Source organism: Lissotriton vulgaris, chromosome 1_1, assembly GCF_964263255.1.
Source record: "Lissotriton vulgaris chromosome 1_1, aLisVul1.2, whole genome shotgun sequence".
Taxonomy (NCBI): domain Eukaryota; kingdom Metazoa; phylum Chordata; class Amphibia; order Caudata; family Salamandridae; genus Lissotriton; species Lissotriton vulgaris.
Genome location: NC_141685.1, coordinates 672,378,046 through 672,397,037, shown reverse-complemented (window position 1 = coordinate 672,397,037; position 18,992 = coordinate 672,378,046). Strand labels below are relative to the sequence as shown.

At 47.3% G+C, this 18,992-nt stretch overlaps 1 protein-coding gene across 3 annotated transcripts in view; it reads left to right on the top strand.

The window, feature by feature from the left end:
- CDC14A (cell division cycle 14A) overlaps positions 1-18,992 on the top strand; it is a 541,681-nt gene that overhangs the window by 363,183 nt on the left and 159,506 nt on the right. For all 3 annotated transcript variants that reach the window (XM_086954444.1, XM_086954436.1, XM_086954453.1), the window contains one exon: positions 18,886-18,948. In XM_086954444.1, the coding sequence (XP_086810570.1) occupies positions 18,886-18,948 (63 nt within the window). The remainder of the gene's footprint in view (positions 1-18,885; positions 18,949-18,992) is intronic.

The window sequence follows — 18,992 nt, the reverse complement described above, 5'->3', positions numbered from 1 at the left end:
GGGCTGGAGAAACCGGCGATGGAGCTCTTCTTGACTCCGGCGTCAAAGTCCGCTCCTTCTCGGCTGCAGAAAAAGTATAGGGCCCCAGACTCCGATCCGGCGTTTCTCAGATCGGACCCGGTACCGGATTCTGTGATCGCCACGGAGGCCAGAAAGCAGCACGCTACTGCCCAGTCATCGACGGTTCCTCCGGATAAGGAGAGCCGTCTGCTGGATTCGGCAGGACAAAAAATCGCAGTACGGCGGCTACGTCCATGAAAGCCGCCAGTGCCACATCTTTCTTGGGTCGGTATGACCTGTCTTTATGGGAGTCCCTGCAGCAGTTTCTGAAGCACCTTCCTAGGGACAGGATGGAAGACTTCCAGGAAATCATCAATGAGGGCATGATGGTATCTAACCAGGTTATCAGCTCAGCTACAGATTCCTCTCTCTTGGCGGCTCATGAATACTGCCATGGGATTAATCAAAGACGCCATGCCTGGTTGCGCCTAACATCGCTGTAACCAGAGGCACAGCAGAGAGTCGCCAATCTGCCGGTCTCTGGCTCGACGCTCTTTGGGAAGCATGCGGATGATGAGATGGCCCGCATGAAGGCGGAGGCGGAAACCCTGACGGCTGTCTGGTTGGAAAAGCCGAAAGAGCAGAAGAGGGCCTTCCGTCCCTTCCAGAGACGTTTTGGTGCCCAGGGAAGAGGCCAAGGTAGTCTAGCAGGCCAGAGGCAACAACAGCAGCAGCAGTGCCAGCGAAGGCCCTTCCAGAAGCGCCAGAGGGGCAGGTGCGGCCAGCAGGCCTCAGCGACACCGAAAGGCCCGGCCGGGTTTAGGCCCTGAGGTGTTACTTCCTCCTCATCCGTTACCCGCTCCGGTGGGGGGAAGCATACAAAATTACTTGGCAGAGTGAAGAAAAATTACTCTGGACAAGTGGGTGCTGAATATTGTTTGCAAAGGATACAGTCTTAGTTTCATCAGCCTGCCTCCAGTGATTCCGCCGGTTTGCTTGCAGTTCCAGCTGCACGAGCTCCAAGTGGAGGCCGATACCCTGTCTAGAAAAAGGGCGATAGAAGACGTTCCTCTCTCCCAAAGGGGAAAGGGTTTTTACTTACGGTTCTTCCTGGTGCGCAAGAAGGACAAGAACGAGCTCAGGCCCATTCTGGATTTGCGACAAGCAAACAAATGGATTCGCAGAGAAACGTTTTGCATGCTATCTTTGCACCAGATTTATCCTCCGCTGCAGCGAGGAGACTGGCTGTGCGTAATAGATCTACAGGATGCGTACTTCCATGTGCCCATTGCACAGAAACACCAGAAGTTCCTGCAATTCCTCGTCGGCACCAATCACTATCAATACACCGTACTACCGTTTGGTCTGAAGTCTGCATCCAGGACTTTTTTTTAATTCACCTGCGAAAGAACAAGGTGTTTGTCTACCCTTACCTGGACGACTGGTTGATCAAGGCCTCCACCTTCCAGGAAGCACAATTGCACTTCAACAGGACGGCTGTCCTGCTGAACCAGCTGGGGTTGCAGATAAACATGTCCAAGTCGGTCCGACTCCTGTCCAGTGCCTACAGCACTTGGGAGCCTCCATCAATACGCTGTCAGCAAGCGTTTCTCCTTCGGAGGAGAGATCCTTATTGATCCTTCGGAAGGTTCAGGCTCTCATGGCTGTTCCATCTACAACAGTGAGGACGGTGTCTTCTCTTCTGGGATCGATGGCCTCTTGCATCTTCCTCACGCCACACGCACGCCTCCACATGAGGCCGTTGCAGGAGTGTCTGGAGGATCAGTGGGACCAGAAGCGGGGGAGCTGGGATGACAGGATCAGACTGTCCCTGCATGCTCAACAGTCCCTGAGGTGGTGGTGCTCAGCAGAGAATCTCCTCAAAGGGGTTCCATTCCACAAGGACATTCCCATTCAGACAATCGTCATGGATGCATCTCTCCATGGCTGGGGAGCGCATTCAAACCATCTACAGATCCAGGGAACGTGGTCCCCAGTGGAATCCACATATCAGATCAATTTCCTGGAACTCGGAGCTGTTCACTTGGCACTGAAGGCCTTTCATCCGTCCTTCCAGACCGACTCTTTGCTTGTACAGACGGACAATACGACCACAATATATTACCTCAACAAGCAGAGGGGCTCGATTGAGCACACTGTCACAGGAAGCGCAGGCGATCTGGCACTGGCTGCTAGCCAGAGGACGGACGATAACGGCTACTCATCTGCCAGGTGTGCAGAATGCTCAGGCGGAAGCACTCAGCAGGATGATTCAAGAACACCACGAGTAGGTCATAAACTATGAGGTGCTCGCAAACATCTTCGCCAGGTGGGGCACTCCAGACGTGGATCTGTTCACCACTGCCGAAAACAGAAAATGCAGAGACTTCGCCTCGAGGTATTACCAACCGGGGACTCTGGGGAATGCGTTATGGATCAGCTGGTCGAACAGCTTTCTGTATGCTTTTCCACTCATTCCCCTGTTTCCGCGGTGCTCATCAAGCTGTCTCAGTCCAGGGCACCGATGATTCTCATTGCTCCGGAATGGCCCAGACAGTGATGGGTCACAGACCTGCTTCACCGGTCTCTCCTGCCTCACATGCGACTGCCGTGTCGGCCGGACCTTCTCACGAAGTTCGGGGGCAGATGGTGCACCCCAACCTCGCATCGTTGAGTTTGGCGGCATGGTTCCTGAAATAGTGCAATATGACCACCTGAATCTTCCTGAGGATTGCATGGACTCATACTGTGTTTCATGCTGCTAAGGTTGTGATGCGTACTCACCCTAAGTTCCTTCCTAAGGTAATCTCTGATTTTCATGTGAATCAGACTATAACTTTACCTACTTTTTTTCAGAATCCTTCCACTCCAGCGGAAAGGTCTCTTCATTCCCTGGATGTCAGAAGGGTACTGAAATTCTATCTGGAGAAGACCAAGGATATTCGTAGGTCAGACCAATTGTTTGTCAACTATGGGTCGGTCAGGACTGGTCTTGCTACCTCTTAACAGTCCATATCTAGGTGGATTGTGTCCTGCATCCAGTTGTTACCAAAAGGCTAATAAGACCTTTGGAGGTAAGCCTAAGGCTCATTCCACCAGGGGCAAAGCGGCTACAACAGCTTTGCTATGTAATGTTCCCATTGCAGAGATCTGCAGGGCTGCCACGTGGAAGTCGGTACATACCTTTGCTAAGCATTACTGTCTGGATTCTGATGCCAGAGCAGATGCTCAGGTTGGGCAGGCTTCTTTAAGAAGTCTGTTTGCACAGTAGTGGTGTTGTCTATTTCTCCACCGCCGGTTAGTTTGTTGGGATGGGCTTGCCATTCTATTCACTAGATTATGACTATACACTGAGATCCCCTACCACAGAAGGAGTAGTTTATTACCTGCAACTCCAGTTCTATAGTAGTATAGCCATAAGCCCCCGCCCTCCTCCCCGGTGGAGAAAATGGTACTGTAATGTATGCTACTGGCCTTGCTTTATACAGCTTCAAAAAGAACTGAAAGTAAAAGGAGTTTGCTGTGCATCATGGGATACCGAGGGTCTCTGGAGAGTTCTTTAAAGGCACGGTACCCCTTTTCCAGACACATAATGGCAGCCTATGGGGGCTTGTCTGTCCATCCCTTCCTCTCTATCATTCTAAGGATTTTGTGAAGGGGAAGTTTCTCTTTGAGTGAAACTTGGCAGACTGTGGTAAATGTGATATTGGTGGAGTATCCTTTGCATTTCTAGTTGAAGTACTGGACAGTGTAGCCCTGTAGGTATAGGCTGCATTATTTGTCTTTAATTTTCTCTTACGTGTCTATGCAGGACTGCACGTAACACTGCTTAAGAGATTATTTTTTATTGCTCCGGGGTCCACGCACTTGGGCGGGACTATTCACTAGATTAGGACTATACACAGAGATCCCCTACAACAGAATGTAGATTTATCGACATGTACTTGCTCACAAAATAGGGGCAGTTTCCATCTCCCAACAAAATTATTCTATGGCGAATCGAAGGGCAACACGCATATAGTACACAACAACTTGCATTAGTATAGCACACGAAGGTCCATTTCTTTCGTTGTTCAAGTTGAACCGAGCCAAAAACCTTTACGACTTTATCAAGGGGAAAATGTATGCAGTGGATGTAACGTGAAGCTTCTGACTGTAAAGCAACGTGCGCGCGCTCACAATGTAAACAACAGATGTGCAGCCCTGGTGTGCGGTCCCAAAACGACATGCAACAGCTTAGACGTGGGAAGCAGGGACTTGGAAGGCCCAAAGCTTGTCTGTCAGACCGGGTACAGAAGCAAACTAGTTTTTTTTTCACAGAAAGTGTTTTCATGCAGTGAGTCCAAGCCAAGCATACAATTTTTCTAGCTCTTTTACACTGGCTTACTGTGTTCATGATAAAAGATGTGTGGGTCCTCACAGCAAAAAAAATGGTTTTCCCGCCTACTGCAGAAGGAAAAATAACTTCCAGCAAAGAAGGAAATTACATTGGAGATCATGAGTCACCTGGGCTGTCGTTTCATATTCTATTGGTCACTACCCCGTGTGTCACAAACTTCCCTCTGATTGTTGCTGGACAACGACATTTCTGGTTCAAAGTGTTTGCATCAGTGCCCAGTAGGAGCAACGGTTGTTCATAAAGTGCCTGCCTGTGCTGGATTCAAAACACTGAAGTGCAGAGGTTTAAATCTACTGTTACTACTAATAAGTAGGAGCGGCTCTACTGGAATCGCAAGCAAATTACCAGTGAAGCTCGCCAGCTTCCCTGCTGTTGTAGATTCATAGTGAGGCCTACAAAATTCAATACACAATCATCTTTCAATTTTAGATTTTCTGTTTCGTGAGCCGATCTCGAACCCTACCACGAAAGGGATAGGTCCTGCTTTGGTATCTTTTCTACGGTAAGGAAACAGGTGTTAGAAGAATTTATCAGAAGAGCATGTTACTTAAATTTGAGTCCTTCTTTCTGATGGATACTCTGTTAGACCGCAGATTCCTCACTGACCTCCTAGTTCTATGGAGTGGTCTCTTTAACATGTAAAACATTTAAAAAGGTCTCAAGTTAGGAAGCTGCCCGCTGGTACTACCAATTGTTCATGTTCCAATTGTTCTGTGTCTGAGGGCACGGAAAGAGACCAACAATAAACATACATCCGCGTTCAAAGTGCTGTTTATATGTGGCTCTGCTTCTTCTCTGCTGGGCCATATGGGGTCAACACCGGTACACAGCACCACATAGCAATACGTTGCTGGTAAAATCTTTCGAGAGCCAGTCTTATGCCTGGAAAGTATTCGAATGCGAGGAATCTGCAGTTAGATTAAGAATCCACCAGAAAGTGTGTTACCCAAGATAAGTTACTTGTTTGTTTTGTCTTCTATTAAGAGGAAGGGTAGGTAATTGGATGTCTTTCCTGATCTAACTACAGCTGGATGTGGCCTAACAGCTAGAACAGTCGACCTTGGAGCTGGGGAACCGGGTAACCATCTCTGCAGAGACGCTCAACATCCTGAGACTCTTGCCAGATCACTTAATCTCCCCTTGCCTAAGAAAAAAAAATGAATGTGTCCGTCTGTAGCACAACTGGTGCTCATGTAAAGTGCTCTGATATCTTTGAATCAAGTTCGCGCCCAAAAAACAAATAACTACGGAATCTATGGACTAAAAGTTAAGTGGAAAAAAAATTGGGCACTTTTTTACAGTAGACAGTAGAGAAATATTGTAGCTTCAAATTCTGGGCAGAAGTACTTTTTTGTTTTTTACAGATTTGATTAACTCCAGCTGGCACCAGGATGAGTAGTTCTCATATTTAACACAATATATCTCACATTATCTTACATTGCAGAAAAAACATATATTCCAGGCAATACAAGAGCCACAATATTGAAAAGGCAGTATTACATTCTACTACCCAATGTTATTTCGAGAGCACTTGTGAGCCCATCCCCAGATGTGTAAAAATGCACCTTGAAGGTTCTGATCTGAATTACCCGACTACTAAATTCAGTGATGGTAGCTGAAAATACAGAGTTCTATCATCTACTTAAGGGTCAGGAGTTCATATCATAAACTGAGTCCAGATCCAGGACACCAGCAGTTTGACTCTGCCAGGTCTTTCTACGGGTTTCTCAGATTTGATAGGATGCAAGACTCTTGGAAAGCATCTGTGTCCCAAATCTAGACAGCCTTTCCCATAAAATTGTCATTTACCAGCTTTTAGGGTGCTATATTCACCTCGTCTTTGGGCTAGTATAAAGCAGTTCCTCTATGATGCTTACAGAGGTTAAAATGTCTGGATTGCAATTTTAGCCGCAGCCTGGGCTGTCTGGATGAGAGTACGATTGTAGCTATAACACCCTAATTAAGTTAAAGGACTACATTGGCCAAGTATAGTTTCAGCATCCATATCCACTTCACCGTGGGCACCTGCACCAGAGATAAGCTAGATATGTTTTGCTGATTCACTTATTTAGCATATTTCGGGTATTGCCTATTTTTCTCAAAGTATGCAAATTAGGGCCTGACTGCATGGACATTGCACATATTGGTGCAGCGCCCGCAATAACCTGGACTCAATGTACTTTGCTATCTCTTTACACTAACCTTTCTTGAACCCTAAAAACATCTTACTACCCCTTAATGTTATCCACCCCTAAACACCATAACACTCCTTAATGCTACCCTACCCTGAACTAGGAAACCTTACTACCCCTTAATGTTACCCTTCATTGAACCCTAAATACTCCTTAATACCCCCTAACGTGGTCCTTTCCTGAACCCAAAAGTCCTCTTACTATGCCTTTGTTATCCATCTCTCAAACCTGAAAACGCTTATGCTACGCTTCCCTAAACCCCATTGCTAACACTTAACACTACTCTTCCCTGAACCCTAAAAACCTTACTATCCCTTAAATCTACACGTGGCTGAGCCCTAAACAACCTTCTCATGCCTTAAAGCTACTGTCCCTGAACCCTAAAACCTCCTAATACAATTTAATGCTACTCCTCCCTAAACTATATAAACCTCTTACTATTCATTAATGCTATGGATCCCTGAATCCTAAAAACCCTTAACCCTTAACATTACCCTTCCCAGAGCCCTAAATAAACCCTGCTACCACTTAACTGTACTTGTATGTTTATTTATTTTAAGTTTTATATAACACTGGCTAGACCCAGAGGTATCAGATCGCTTTACATGAGTATCAGACTATAATTGCAGGTTACATCTTTACAAAGGTTACACCGTTATTAGAGCATGGCGACATAGTGACAAGTAAGGTTGAGACAAACAAAAAGGAACATATAGGTAAGGGAAAAAGTAGACAAGGGGAGATATTCTGGGGAGGGGGGGGGAGGAGTTCTAAAAACTCTTACTACACCTTAATGCTACCCTTCCTGAATCCTACAACTCCTTGCTACCCCTTGACCTGGACCCTACAATTCCCTTACTTCCACTTAACGCTACTCATCCCTGTACCCAAAGTCTGACTCCCTATTAACGGTACTCATGTCTGAATCCTAAAAACCCTTAGTACACATTAATGCTACTTACCACTGAATCCTACAAATACCTTTCTACCCCTTAGCTCTACTCTTCTCTGAACCCATAAAAGTTCTTACTACTCTTGAACAAGAATATACATGGACTCTCATGGAGAACGAACAAAAAAAGTAGTTCCTTAAATGTGAGCAGGGAAGGATATAACTCAGCCATTCAAAAAGGATGGTAAACAGACTATGCTCCAGGGAAGGACCTACCAAAAAAGGAAGGCAAGCCATTGAAAAAGAAGCAAGCAAATGAGTGACAAAAAAGTCAACCATTGGGAGCCTGAGATAGCACCGCATTTGTACAGTCAATAAGTACCTGAGCACCAGAAGGTGGTAGCTTGTCAAAGAGATTCTCATCAGAATAGGTAACTATAACTCAGATAATGAAGGCTCGTATAACATATTTTGTGATTTCGCCAAGTCTTTGTTCTATCCATGCCTACTCGTCATAGCTGATTCACTCAGGGAAGGGGAAACAGCAAATAAGTCAGTACAATATATACCAATTGTTAGAACTGGGGGTCTCTAGTTGACAGGGGTAGGTACCACTGTCCAAATAGGGACCCTTGATTCTAGTCAGGGTAAGGAGGAAACCCTCTGGGATAACCCCTGCTCACCCTCTAGGTAGCTTGGCACGAGCAGTCAAGGCTATTCAGAAGGCAATGTGTAAAGTATTTGTACCAACACTCACAGTAACACAGTAAAAACACCACAAACTGACTCCACCACAGTTTAGAAAAATAAAGGTATTTAATCCAAACTACACAAGACCAAAACGACAAAAATCCAACATACACAGTTCAAGAATATGGTTTCAAAAAGAGTTTTTAAGGTTGTAATGTAAGTTCTTTAGGTTGCGATAAAATAATTCACAGATGCGTGAAAAGTTCACAGTTGTGTCACGTTTACTGACAGTACCATTTAGTTGCGACAAAGTTCCAAAAGCAGAAGCTGGTGCGGTGGAAAACAAGCGATGCGTTGCTCATGAGACCCTGGGGAGGCGTTTGTGACAGCCCCGCTGCAGCAGCTGGCGTGTTGCAACGAATCCGGTCTGTATGGGGAGGAAGGCCACTTGTATGGATTCCGGTGCGTAGGTTCCGTAGGAAGTTTGTTCTCGCAAAGGCACGATGCGACGATCTTTGGAGGTGCGACGATCTCCGGGGTGACGATGCGCGGACCAGCGGTGATCTTCTCTCTCGGAGCTCCTCGACGCGATGGTTTCTGCGAAGACACTCGCAGCGACGTGATGCGGTCCGCAAGCAAGCAGTGCGGCGATCTCACCCAGCGACGACAGGCTCTGCGACGACACTCTCAGCAGTGTTAGACTTTCCCGCACCGGTCTGGTGCATACCGCAAACGAAGGATGCGACGGCTCTGGCAGGGCGTCTGGCCCAAATACACCACAGATCCCTGCCCTATCTGGCACTTACTGGCCTTGATGGTGAGGCCTGCCCTTTGCAGAGCCTTCAACACTTCGCAGAGGTATTGCAAGTGTTCCTCCCACGTGGAGCTGAACACAGCAATGTCATCCAGGTATGCGGCACTGAATTCCTCCAGCCCGGACAGTACCTGGTTAACCAGTCTCTGGAACATGGCAGGGGCATTCTTCAACCCAAAGGGCATGAATTGGAACTGGAAGAGCCCCTCTGGCGTTAAGAATGCAGACCTCTCTTTGGCCCCATCAGTTAAGGCAATCTGCCAGTACCCAGAAGTCAAATCAAATGTACTGAAGTACTGGGCAGCTCCTAACCGATCTACGAGCTCATCAGCTCTGGGATAGGGTGTGCGTCATTCTTCGTGACCGCATTGAGCCCACGGTAGTCCACGCAAAACCTGAGTTCAGGAGTGGCACCTGGCACAGCAGCTTTGGGTACCAAGACCACTGGGCTAGCCCAGGGGCTGCTGGAGGGCTCAATCACCCCTAGCGCCAACATCTTGGAAACTTCTTCCTTGATGCTGGCCCTGACATTGTCAGCTACCCTGTAAAATTTCTGTTTCACGGGCAGACTATCTCCAGTGTCCACATCATGGACGCACCAATTGGTGACACCTGGGGTCAGGGAGAACCGAGAGGAGAACTGATCCAACACCTGGTGACAGTCCCTTTGCTGTTCTGGGGTCAGGGTGGGCGAGAGGACCACACCATCCACTGACCGGTCTTGCTCCTTACCTGCCAGGAGGTCAGGGAGAGGATCACTATTCTCTTCCCTTCCTGCATCTGTAGCCATGAGCATTGTCACTTCAGATCTCTCAAAGTGTGGTTTGAGGCGGTTCACATGCAAGACTCTCAGGAGTTGCCTGGGGGTCCTCAGGTTAACCAGGTAGGTTACCTCACTTTTCCTTCCCACCACCTCATATGGCCCAGTCCACTTGTCTTGGAGCGCACAAGGCTCCACTGGCGCCATCACCCACACTTACTGCCCAGGTTGAAATTCGACCAGAGTGGTATTCTGGTCGTACCATCTTTTCATTTCTTCCTGGCTAGCTTCCAGGTTCTCCTGAGCGAGCTTCCTGAAGCGATGTGTCTGGTTGCGAATGGCCAGCACATAGCTGAACACATCTTGGGGGGTTTTCCCACGGGATTTCTCCCACCCCTCCTTCACCAGTGTGAGAGGTCCTCTAACTGGGTGGCCATACAGGAGCTCAAAGGGACTGAACCCTAAGGACTTATGAGGCACCTCCCTGTAGGCAAACAGGCATCGTAACAAGACGTCCCACTTCCGTCTCATGGACTCCGCTAGGCCCATAATCCTACCTTTTAGGGTCCGGTTGAACCTTTCAACCAACCCATTTCCTTGAGGGTGGTAAGGAGTTGTGAACTTATAAGTTACCCCACACTCCTCCAACAGAGACTTCATGTACTTAGAGATGAAGTTGGTACCCTGGTCGGAGACCACCTCTCTGGGGAACCCCACACGGGAAAATATCCCCATCAATTTACGGCCAACCACGGGTGCTGTGATTGTCCTGAGAGGGACTGCTTCCGGGTACGGGGTGGCATGGTCCATCAAGACCAGGATGAACCTGTTGCCTAAGGCTGTCTTGGGGTCCAGGGGCCCTACTATGTCTGTCCACCCGCTCGAAAGGGGTGCTCACCACTGGGAAGGGTTAAAGGGGTGCCTTTAACTTCATTCCAGTCTTGCCACTGGCTTGAAAGGTTTGTCAAGATCTGCAAAAGGAACCAACGTGCTTTCTCATATGGGGCCAGTGGAAGTGGGTGACAAGCCGGTTCAGGGTCGTGTCTTGCCCCAGATGTCCTGCAAGAGGCACGTCATGAGCCAGTCCCATTAGGACGTTTCTGAAGCGCTCGGGTACCACCAGCACACGGGCTGCACTGGGCTCAGCAAACTTAGGCTCGCTATATAGTAGGTCATCTTCCCAGTAGATTAAGTGATCTCTGGACGCTCCACCTGCTGCCTGCTCTGCCGCCTGTTGCTGAAGACCAACGAGGGAAGGGCATTTTTTCTGCGCCCAGCAGAACTCCTCCCTGGAGAGACCACCTTCTTGCTCCCAATGGGTCAGCTCATTTAGGTCGCCCAGTTCGGCCACCTGTTCCCCTGTAGGTTCCAGGGCATCCCCCTCGGGTTCTGCTCCTTCCTGGACCGTGGGAACTGCTGGAGCGGGTTCCCCGCGCCCCTTGCTTCTTCCTCTCCAGGCAGGTCTCTGGGCCACTGTTTCAGGCTCCAGCTCCGCTGAGTCACCCTTACTGGCTGCCATAGCACACGTGGTCACACAGATCCACGCAGGCAAGCCCAACATCTCCAAATGAGTTCTGTGTTCTACATCCTTCCATGGAGAACTCTCCAGGTCGTTACCTAACAGACAGTCCACAGGCAAGGCATCACTGACAACTACTTCCAAAAGACCAGAGACTCCCTCCCCCCCCCCCCCCCCCCCCATTCAAAGGGAACACACGCCAGCACTGAGCTGTCAGCTGCCACTACAGGGCGGAGTACATCAGGGATGATTTGCTCTTCAGACACCCACTGACACCTCACGGATGCCACACTGGCTCATGTGTCTCTCAGAACCTCAACCTCCCTCCCATTGATGGTCACCTTCTGCCCATACTTCTTAGTGTTAGAGGGCAGTAAGGTTTCCTGGACCATCTCTTGGTCTCCTAAAGAGACAAGGGTCATAACTGCTAGCTTCCCCCAGCCACTAGAAACCAAATCCCCTCCCAAAGCTACACTTGCTAACGCTGGGGTGGGAGCACCAGTGGGTGCTAGCTTCTTCTTGGGACATTTTGGAGCAATGTGGCCCACCTCATTGCAGTGATAGCAGGTAGGGGGACCTTGGTTATCTCTTATGTCTCTATTGTCCCGCCTGCCCTTAGGGGGCCATGGCTGTCTAGGTTTGGGGGATTGGGATTCCTTTCCCTGGGAACTATTTTGGGGCCCTTGTGAGAACTCCTTTTGGTTACCCTTGTCCCCCCCCACTCTTCTGCCGGGGACCCTGCCCACCTTTGGCTGTGGTACCCACAATTTCTCTGTGGACCCTGGTACTGGTCCAGCGGTCTGCCTCCTTAGCAAGCTCAATGGGGTCTGTCAGCTTGCTGTCTAAAAGATGCTGGCGCAGCTCTGGAACACAAAGACTACTCAAGTGCTCCCAATTGATTAAATGCAACAACCCCTTAAAATCAGTTACCTTACTGCCCTTCATCCAACCTTCCAGTGCACGTGAGTACTGATTCACACATTCCATCCAAGTCTCGGACTCTCTCTTCTTAGAGTTTCTAAACTTCAGCCTATAATGCTCTGGAGTAAGGTCATACCTGAGGCATAAGGCCTCCTTCATATTGGGGTAGGTCATGCCACCTGCCATTTCTAAGGGTTCTAGAGCACTCCTCCCAGAAGCCGCAAAATTTTCCAAAGGCCCACCACTTAATGCTCTTCAGGCACCCCATTCATTCTCAATGCAATTTCATACGAAGTGAACCAGGCATAAATATCCTCACTCCTATGGTAGTTCTGTATATACTTTACCCCCATGCACTGGCTGCGCTCTGCCACCATTTGAACTGGCATCCACCTCCTTGGCTTTAAGATCCAGTTCTCTCATGCTCAACTCGTGAGCCAAAAGCAATTTCTTTTCCTCCAAGGCGCGGGCACATTTGCTCTCCTCCGCCGCCTTTTCTCTCTCTTTATCCATTTCCAATTGCTTCATTTTCATTTTCAGAACTTCCAACTCATATTCTCTTACTATCTGATTTTCTTGTAACTCTTCTGGGGTGAGGCCCCTGCTGGAATGGTTGCTGCCAGCTCCCGATTCTACTCTGCCCACTGGCAGATCTGTGACCTGAAAACCATTCTCTCCATTCACATCATCATTTCCCTCTTGTGCCTCCCAATGGGCCTTCAAGATTCTCTGCAGCTCCTCCTTTCTGTAGGCGCTCTTTATGGGGCACTCAAACTCAAGGCAGAATTTCCGAAGTTGCTCAACTTTGTATGAATACAAATCTCCAATGGCAAACTCCAATTCTACTTCGGCCCCCTCACTGAGTGCCTTTCCTTTCGCAGACCTGATGCTTGGAAGAGTTACTCAAAAATAGAATCAAAAACCAGTAGTATGCGGTGGCGTAGTGGTCTGCACTCACTAGTAATGTACACCAATTACTGTGGGTCTAGTACAAATACAAGTTCAAATCCCACCGCCTGACCACCAATGTTAGAACTGGGGGTCTCTAGTTGGCAGGGGTAGGTACCACTGTCCAAATAGGGACCCTTGATTCTAGTCAGGGTAAGGAGGAAACCCTCTGGGATAACCCCTGCTCACCCTCTAGGTAGCTTGGCACGAGCAGTCAAGGCTATTCAGAAGGCAATGTGTAAAGTATTTGTACCAACACTCACAGTAACACAGTGAAAACACCACAAACTGACTCCACCACAGTTTAGAAAAATAAAGGTATTTAATCCAAACTACACAAGACCAAAACAACAAAAATCCTACATACACAGTTCAAGAATATTGTTTCAAAAAGAGTTCTTAAGGTTGTAATGTAAGTTCTTTAGGTTGCGATAAAATAATCCACAGATGTGTGAAAAGTTCAGTTGCGTCACGTTTACTCACAGTACCTTTTAGTTGCGACAAAGTTCCAAAAGCAAAAGCTGGTGCGGTGGAAAACAAGCGATGTGTTGCTCCTGAGACCCTGGGGAGGCGTTTGCGACAGCCCCGCTGCAGCAACGGGCGTGTTGCAACGAATCCGGTCTGTATGGGGAGGAAGGCCACTTGTATGGATTCCGGTGCGTAGGTTCCGTAGGAAGTTTGTACTCGCAAAGGCACGAAGCGACTATCTTTGGAGGTGCGACGATCTCCAGAGCGACGATGTGTCGCAGTGATCTTCTCTCTCAGCTCCTCGACGTGATGGTTTCTGCGATGACATTCGCAGCGACGTGATGCGGTCCGCAAGCAAGCAGTGCGGCGATCTCACCCAGCGACGACCGGCTCTGCGACGACACTCGCAGCGATGTTAGACTTTCCCGCACTGGTCTGGTGCGTCCCTCAAACGAAGGATGCGATGGCTCTGGCAGCGGCGTCAGGCGCTGCGACGATCTCGGCCTTCGTAGCGGCAGGAATCTTCTCGCCCTGTCGGGGATGCGCCTTGCAAGCGAGCGATGCAACACTTTTCAATGGCAAAAGTCTCTCAAGCTTAGTTCCAAGCTTCCCAGCACAGGTACAACTTCCAGAGGCCCCACAACTGGATCAAGCACTCTAGGAAGGACGGAACTCTCTCAGCAGAGTTCAGGGAAGTTGGGGGTGAAGTCCTTTTGTTCCTGGGACTTCGGAACAGGGAGCCAGCTCTTCTCAGACCCTTGGAGATTCCTTCAAGACAGGGGACGCGGCACAACAGCAAAGTCCTTCCCCTCTCCTTGGCAGCAAAGCAACAGGTCAGTCCAGCAGAGCAACAGCAGGACAGTCTTCCTTCTTCAGATTCAGCTTTCTCCTTGGCAGAGGTTCCTTCTTGATTCCAGGATGATCTAATTTTCCGTTGTCAGGGGTCCTGTACTTATACCCCTAAAAGTCTTTGTTCTCTTTGTGCATGTGGGCCCTGAGCCCGGTCTGAACCAGTTCTGGGTGTTTCTTGAGTACTTTGTTTTCCTGACTTCTCCTTTCCTTTCAGAGTGAGGGGCAGGGTCGTCAGCCGTCCGGCAGGGGGTGGAGCCAGCATTGTAGCAGGCAGGCACAGCCCTATTCAGGCCCAGGTGCTAACTCCTCCCACCACTCAGGTTGCAGATGCAGTCATTCAGCCTAGGGCTGACTCAGCCAGCCTCCTGGGTAATCCCCAGCCCCTGTCACTCTCAAACCAGGCAGTCAATACACAAACAGGCCAAGGCACAGAGAAGGGTCAGACAAGAGAACAGCAACTTTCTAAAAGTGCTGTTCTCAAACACAGGATTTAAAAACAACCTTTCCTAAAAGATGTGTTATTAAATTCTGAGTTCAGGGATACTAGACTCTTATGTCCTATCTTGTTCCTATGGGAAGAAATGCTGGTAGCCACTGTAGCCAGCATCCCCCATGTTAACCTATGGAGCAAGATAGCCTTACAATAGTGAAAAACGAAAATGGCTGCCTTTCACTACCAGAGCATGTCACCTGCACCAGTACATGCTCTACCTTTCACATACACTGCACCCTGCCCTGGGGGGTACCTTGGGCCTTCCATAGGGGTGACTAATGTGCACAAAAAGGGAAGGGTTAGGCCTGGTCAGTGGGGACACTGACCAGGAGGACACGGCAGTTCCTAGACTGCACACAGGCACTGCAGGGGCAGGCCCGAGACACCATTTTAGGGCTACTCATGTGAGTGGCACAATCAGTGCTGCAGGCCCACTAGTAGCATTTGTCATCACCATCCCTGGCACACCCGTGCACTTTACTAGGGACTTCAAGGTGATACAAATATGCCAATCATGTATATCCAATCATGATAACAATTTACATAGGGAGCACTTACTCTCTAGCCCTGATCAGCAGTGGCAGAGTGTCCAGAGCATCTAAACCAGCAAAAACGAAATCCAGCACACCATCAAAAATACAGGAGGCAGAGGCAAACAAAGATCTTGTTCGCGCTATATAAAACTTTCAAAATAAATAAATAGATAAATAAAAAGATAGGGGAAAACCAGGCCAAAGATGCCAGGTCTAACACCAATCAATACAAAAGATAAACCAGCAAAACCATGCTGGTCTAAGTCACACAAAATACCATGACAGAAGAAAATACAAATCTAAACTTATTTAGGCAAACTACGTCAGAGTTAAAAATAAATCCAACACATCGTAGCAGCACAAAGATGCATTCAAACAAAATGACAGTGCAGTGCAGATAAGTGAATCAAGGTGCAGAAAAAGTTGTACAAAGGATAATGAAAAACAAACAAACAGTCTGCTATCGAATATAACATGTAGTTATTAATTGGAACACCGGAACATTTCTGAAGTCTGAGATTAATAAATAGTTCAGATCTTATTTTATAAGAAATAGCGGACGTTTTGACTCCAAAGGTTTACTTGACAAGGTCGCCATCGGGACAGAAGTTGAGAGACACTTCAACCTAATAGCATACCTAACGCAACCTAATAGATATTAGATGGAATGCATCAAGCCTCAAAGATATTTTAGAAGCAAGGTACATGGAACCTGAAAAAACACAGGAGCACGGTTACAAGTAAAGCGTCATCATCCAAATTAAATCCTACATGAGAGGTCTGTCCAATATCTTAGGCAGGTACGTTGGAAAAGATATTACAGTTAGAGGCACATTGTAATTGTCCATCACTCTGTAACCACAGAGAACAGATGAGCAAAACCAAGGCAGGCAAACGTACACAGCTCGAAGAAGACAACCGGGGGACGTAAACACAATTTAACATTCTGGGGTGTAGCTTTTTTGGAGGGGAGGGGGATTGGGTGTTTCACCTCTCAAATGTAATCTGTTGTAAATAGTCTGTTAAAGTTGCTTTAAGTTGGGTATGATGAGGTGTTCGTCGAATTTAGCTTGGGATGTTTACATACACATGCAGACAAAAACACACACACTCATCTCTGAATAAATATCTTAAATTGTTATTTTACAAAAAAGTTAGTTTTAAGTACTTCTCACAATCCGCGTTCCTACTGCTCCTTAAGACCCTGCACTGCTTCTCATATGATGTATTTTGACCAGCGTGATTGTTGGGAAATGGGCATCTCACACCCCTCCAATCTTATTGACCGAACTATGACATCCAACCCAAAACACTGCCTGACCATGCACAATAGATTCAATATTTGTTTGTTGACTGCCCCAAAAAACTGAAAATTAAGATACCCCACAGGTGTAGAAAAGCAGTGCATATTTTGTTTCAGGTTCTACCTGCATAGTTGTATGTTGGACCTTGCTTCTAAAATTAATTTTTGCCTTGATGCATTCCATGTAATATGTTAGGTTGCATTTTTTTAAGTGTCTTTTGACATATTGCCTGATAAGGACCCTGGTCAATGAAACCGTTGGTGTTTAGAAGTAATGGGGTAACTCAGTAACCCTCAGAACCTGGGTATGGAAACTATACCACAACAATGGTTCTGTTGGTGATCACAACCAAGTTGAAAAACTGTAATTAATACAAATCAACAAATATATCCAATGAAGGATATTTAAGGAGACACACACTGACCACAATTGTTCTAAAGGTAAATATTGTAGTGTAAACCTTGTAGTGAGTTAATTCACAATTTCATGAATAGCTGTCCAAAACAAACAGACACATGGACTATGTATACATTGAGTGAATAGGTTGTGACTGGCGACAGAGTGCTGTACACAGTTAAACGAGGTGACAAAATAATCATACATATAGACATAACATTACATCAGGAGTGTCCACTTTAGAATACAATTGTCACAACTGGATAAATTATTCCCTTGTTTCCTTGAGACTCTGTGTGGCAAGATACATAAAAAGAACGTTGACGTTTCGACCCTATGTAAATGCGCAGATTTGTGTGCATCTGTGTCGGGTCTTCATCAGGACTAAGAGGAAGGTAGGACAGCCTGATTCTAGGTATATAAGTCTTTAGATCGGTCCTTCAATGGGGGGGGGGGGGGGGGGGGGGGGGGAAGAGAGAGAGAGAGAGAGAATGTCAGCCGACAGTCTCCATAGTCATGCTTGGCGAAAGGATTTCTGGTTTCTTTGTACACGATCTTCTACTCTAGCCAGTGGAAAGATCAGGAAGAGGGGTGCCGCCGTGGCGATCACTTGGTGAAGCTGCGAGGAAGTCTGAATCCGTCTGCGCGTCTCATTGAATTGTCGGCTGTTCCTTATACAATAGGATCTGCACAATTGTTTTTTAACTCCTAAAAAATTCTGTACAAATTAATATTTGTATCATATTCTCTATAGCAGACTATTCGTTTTCCATTATTCTTTGTACAACTGTTTCTGCACCTTGTTTCACTGAGTAGAACTGCACCGTCACGTTGTTTTTATGTCTGCGTGATGCTATGATGTGTAGGTATATTTAGAACTCTCACTTATTTTGCATAAATAAGTTTACTTTTGTATTTTTGTCTGTCACAGTATTTTGTTTGATTTAGGTCAGTGTTTTGTTGTTGATCGGTATATTTTGTACTGACTTATTTGCTGTTCCGCTTCCCTTGAGTGGGCCATTTACTTAATGTATTGGAATTGCCCTGGTTCTTAGTGTTATAGGGTTTATCTTGTTGTTTGGTTACATGCTCTTCATAGCTGGCACAGTCGTAGCCGTGAAGGAAACTATGAAAGTGTTTTCTGTACTTAATTAGAACGGTCATGAATGGCGAAAAGACAGAGTGTACGTACCCCAGTCAGGGAAGCATAATTTTAGGTGACTGGACTCTGGCCAAAAAGAAGGTGGACGAAGGGGAGGGAAGGGGGTTGCTGACGGAGGGAAACGTCAGCGGCCACGCGTCAACATTCACGATTGCACCCCAGCAGTTCCTCCGATTTCACGTGTCACAAAAACAAGTTCCCTCCGCACTGCGGAGGCTCAATGATAGGTTCTCCACTCTGGTACCAGGAGACCTGCATTTTATTAACCCCTATGACGCACACTGTTCAATTTAAACATTGTAACCCTCCGCGTGCAAGATCCGATTACCGGTTGGGGTTTAATAGCGATTGTACATTGCTGTCGTTATTTTTGTGCTTGAAACCAAATCTACACAACCGTTTATTCCCACGCGCTTGATTCATGTGGCCTATTCATCTCTTTGGGCCTGAATGGATTTGCCGGGGGAGAGGGTGTGTCCCATTGCTTAATGATATGCGAACTTTATTTTAAATTCATCCTAATTTCTTTTCTTTTTTTCCAGGCGTTGCAGCATGGATTCTTCGACTTCGAGACGTTTAATCTTGACGAGTATGAGCACTACGAGGTGTGCGCATTTTCTGTGCCTTACCCTGAAGTGGAATGTTTTGT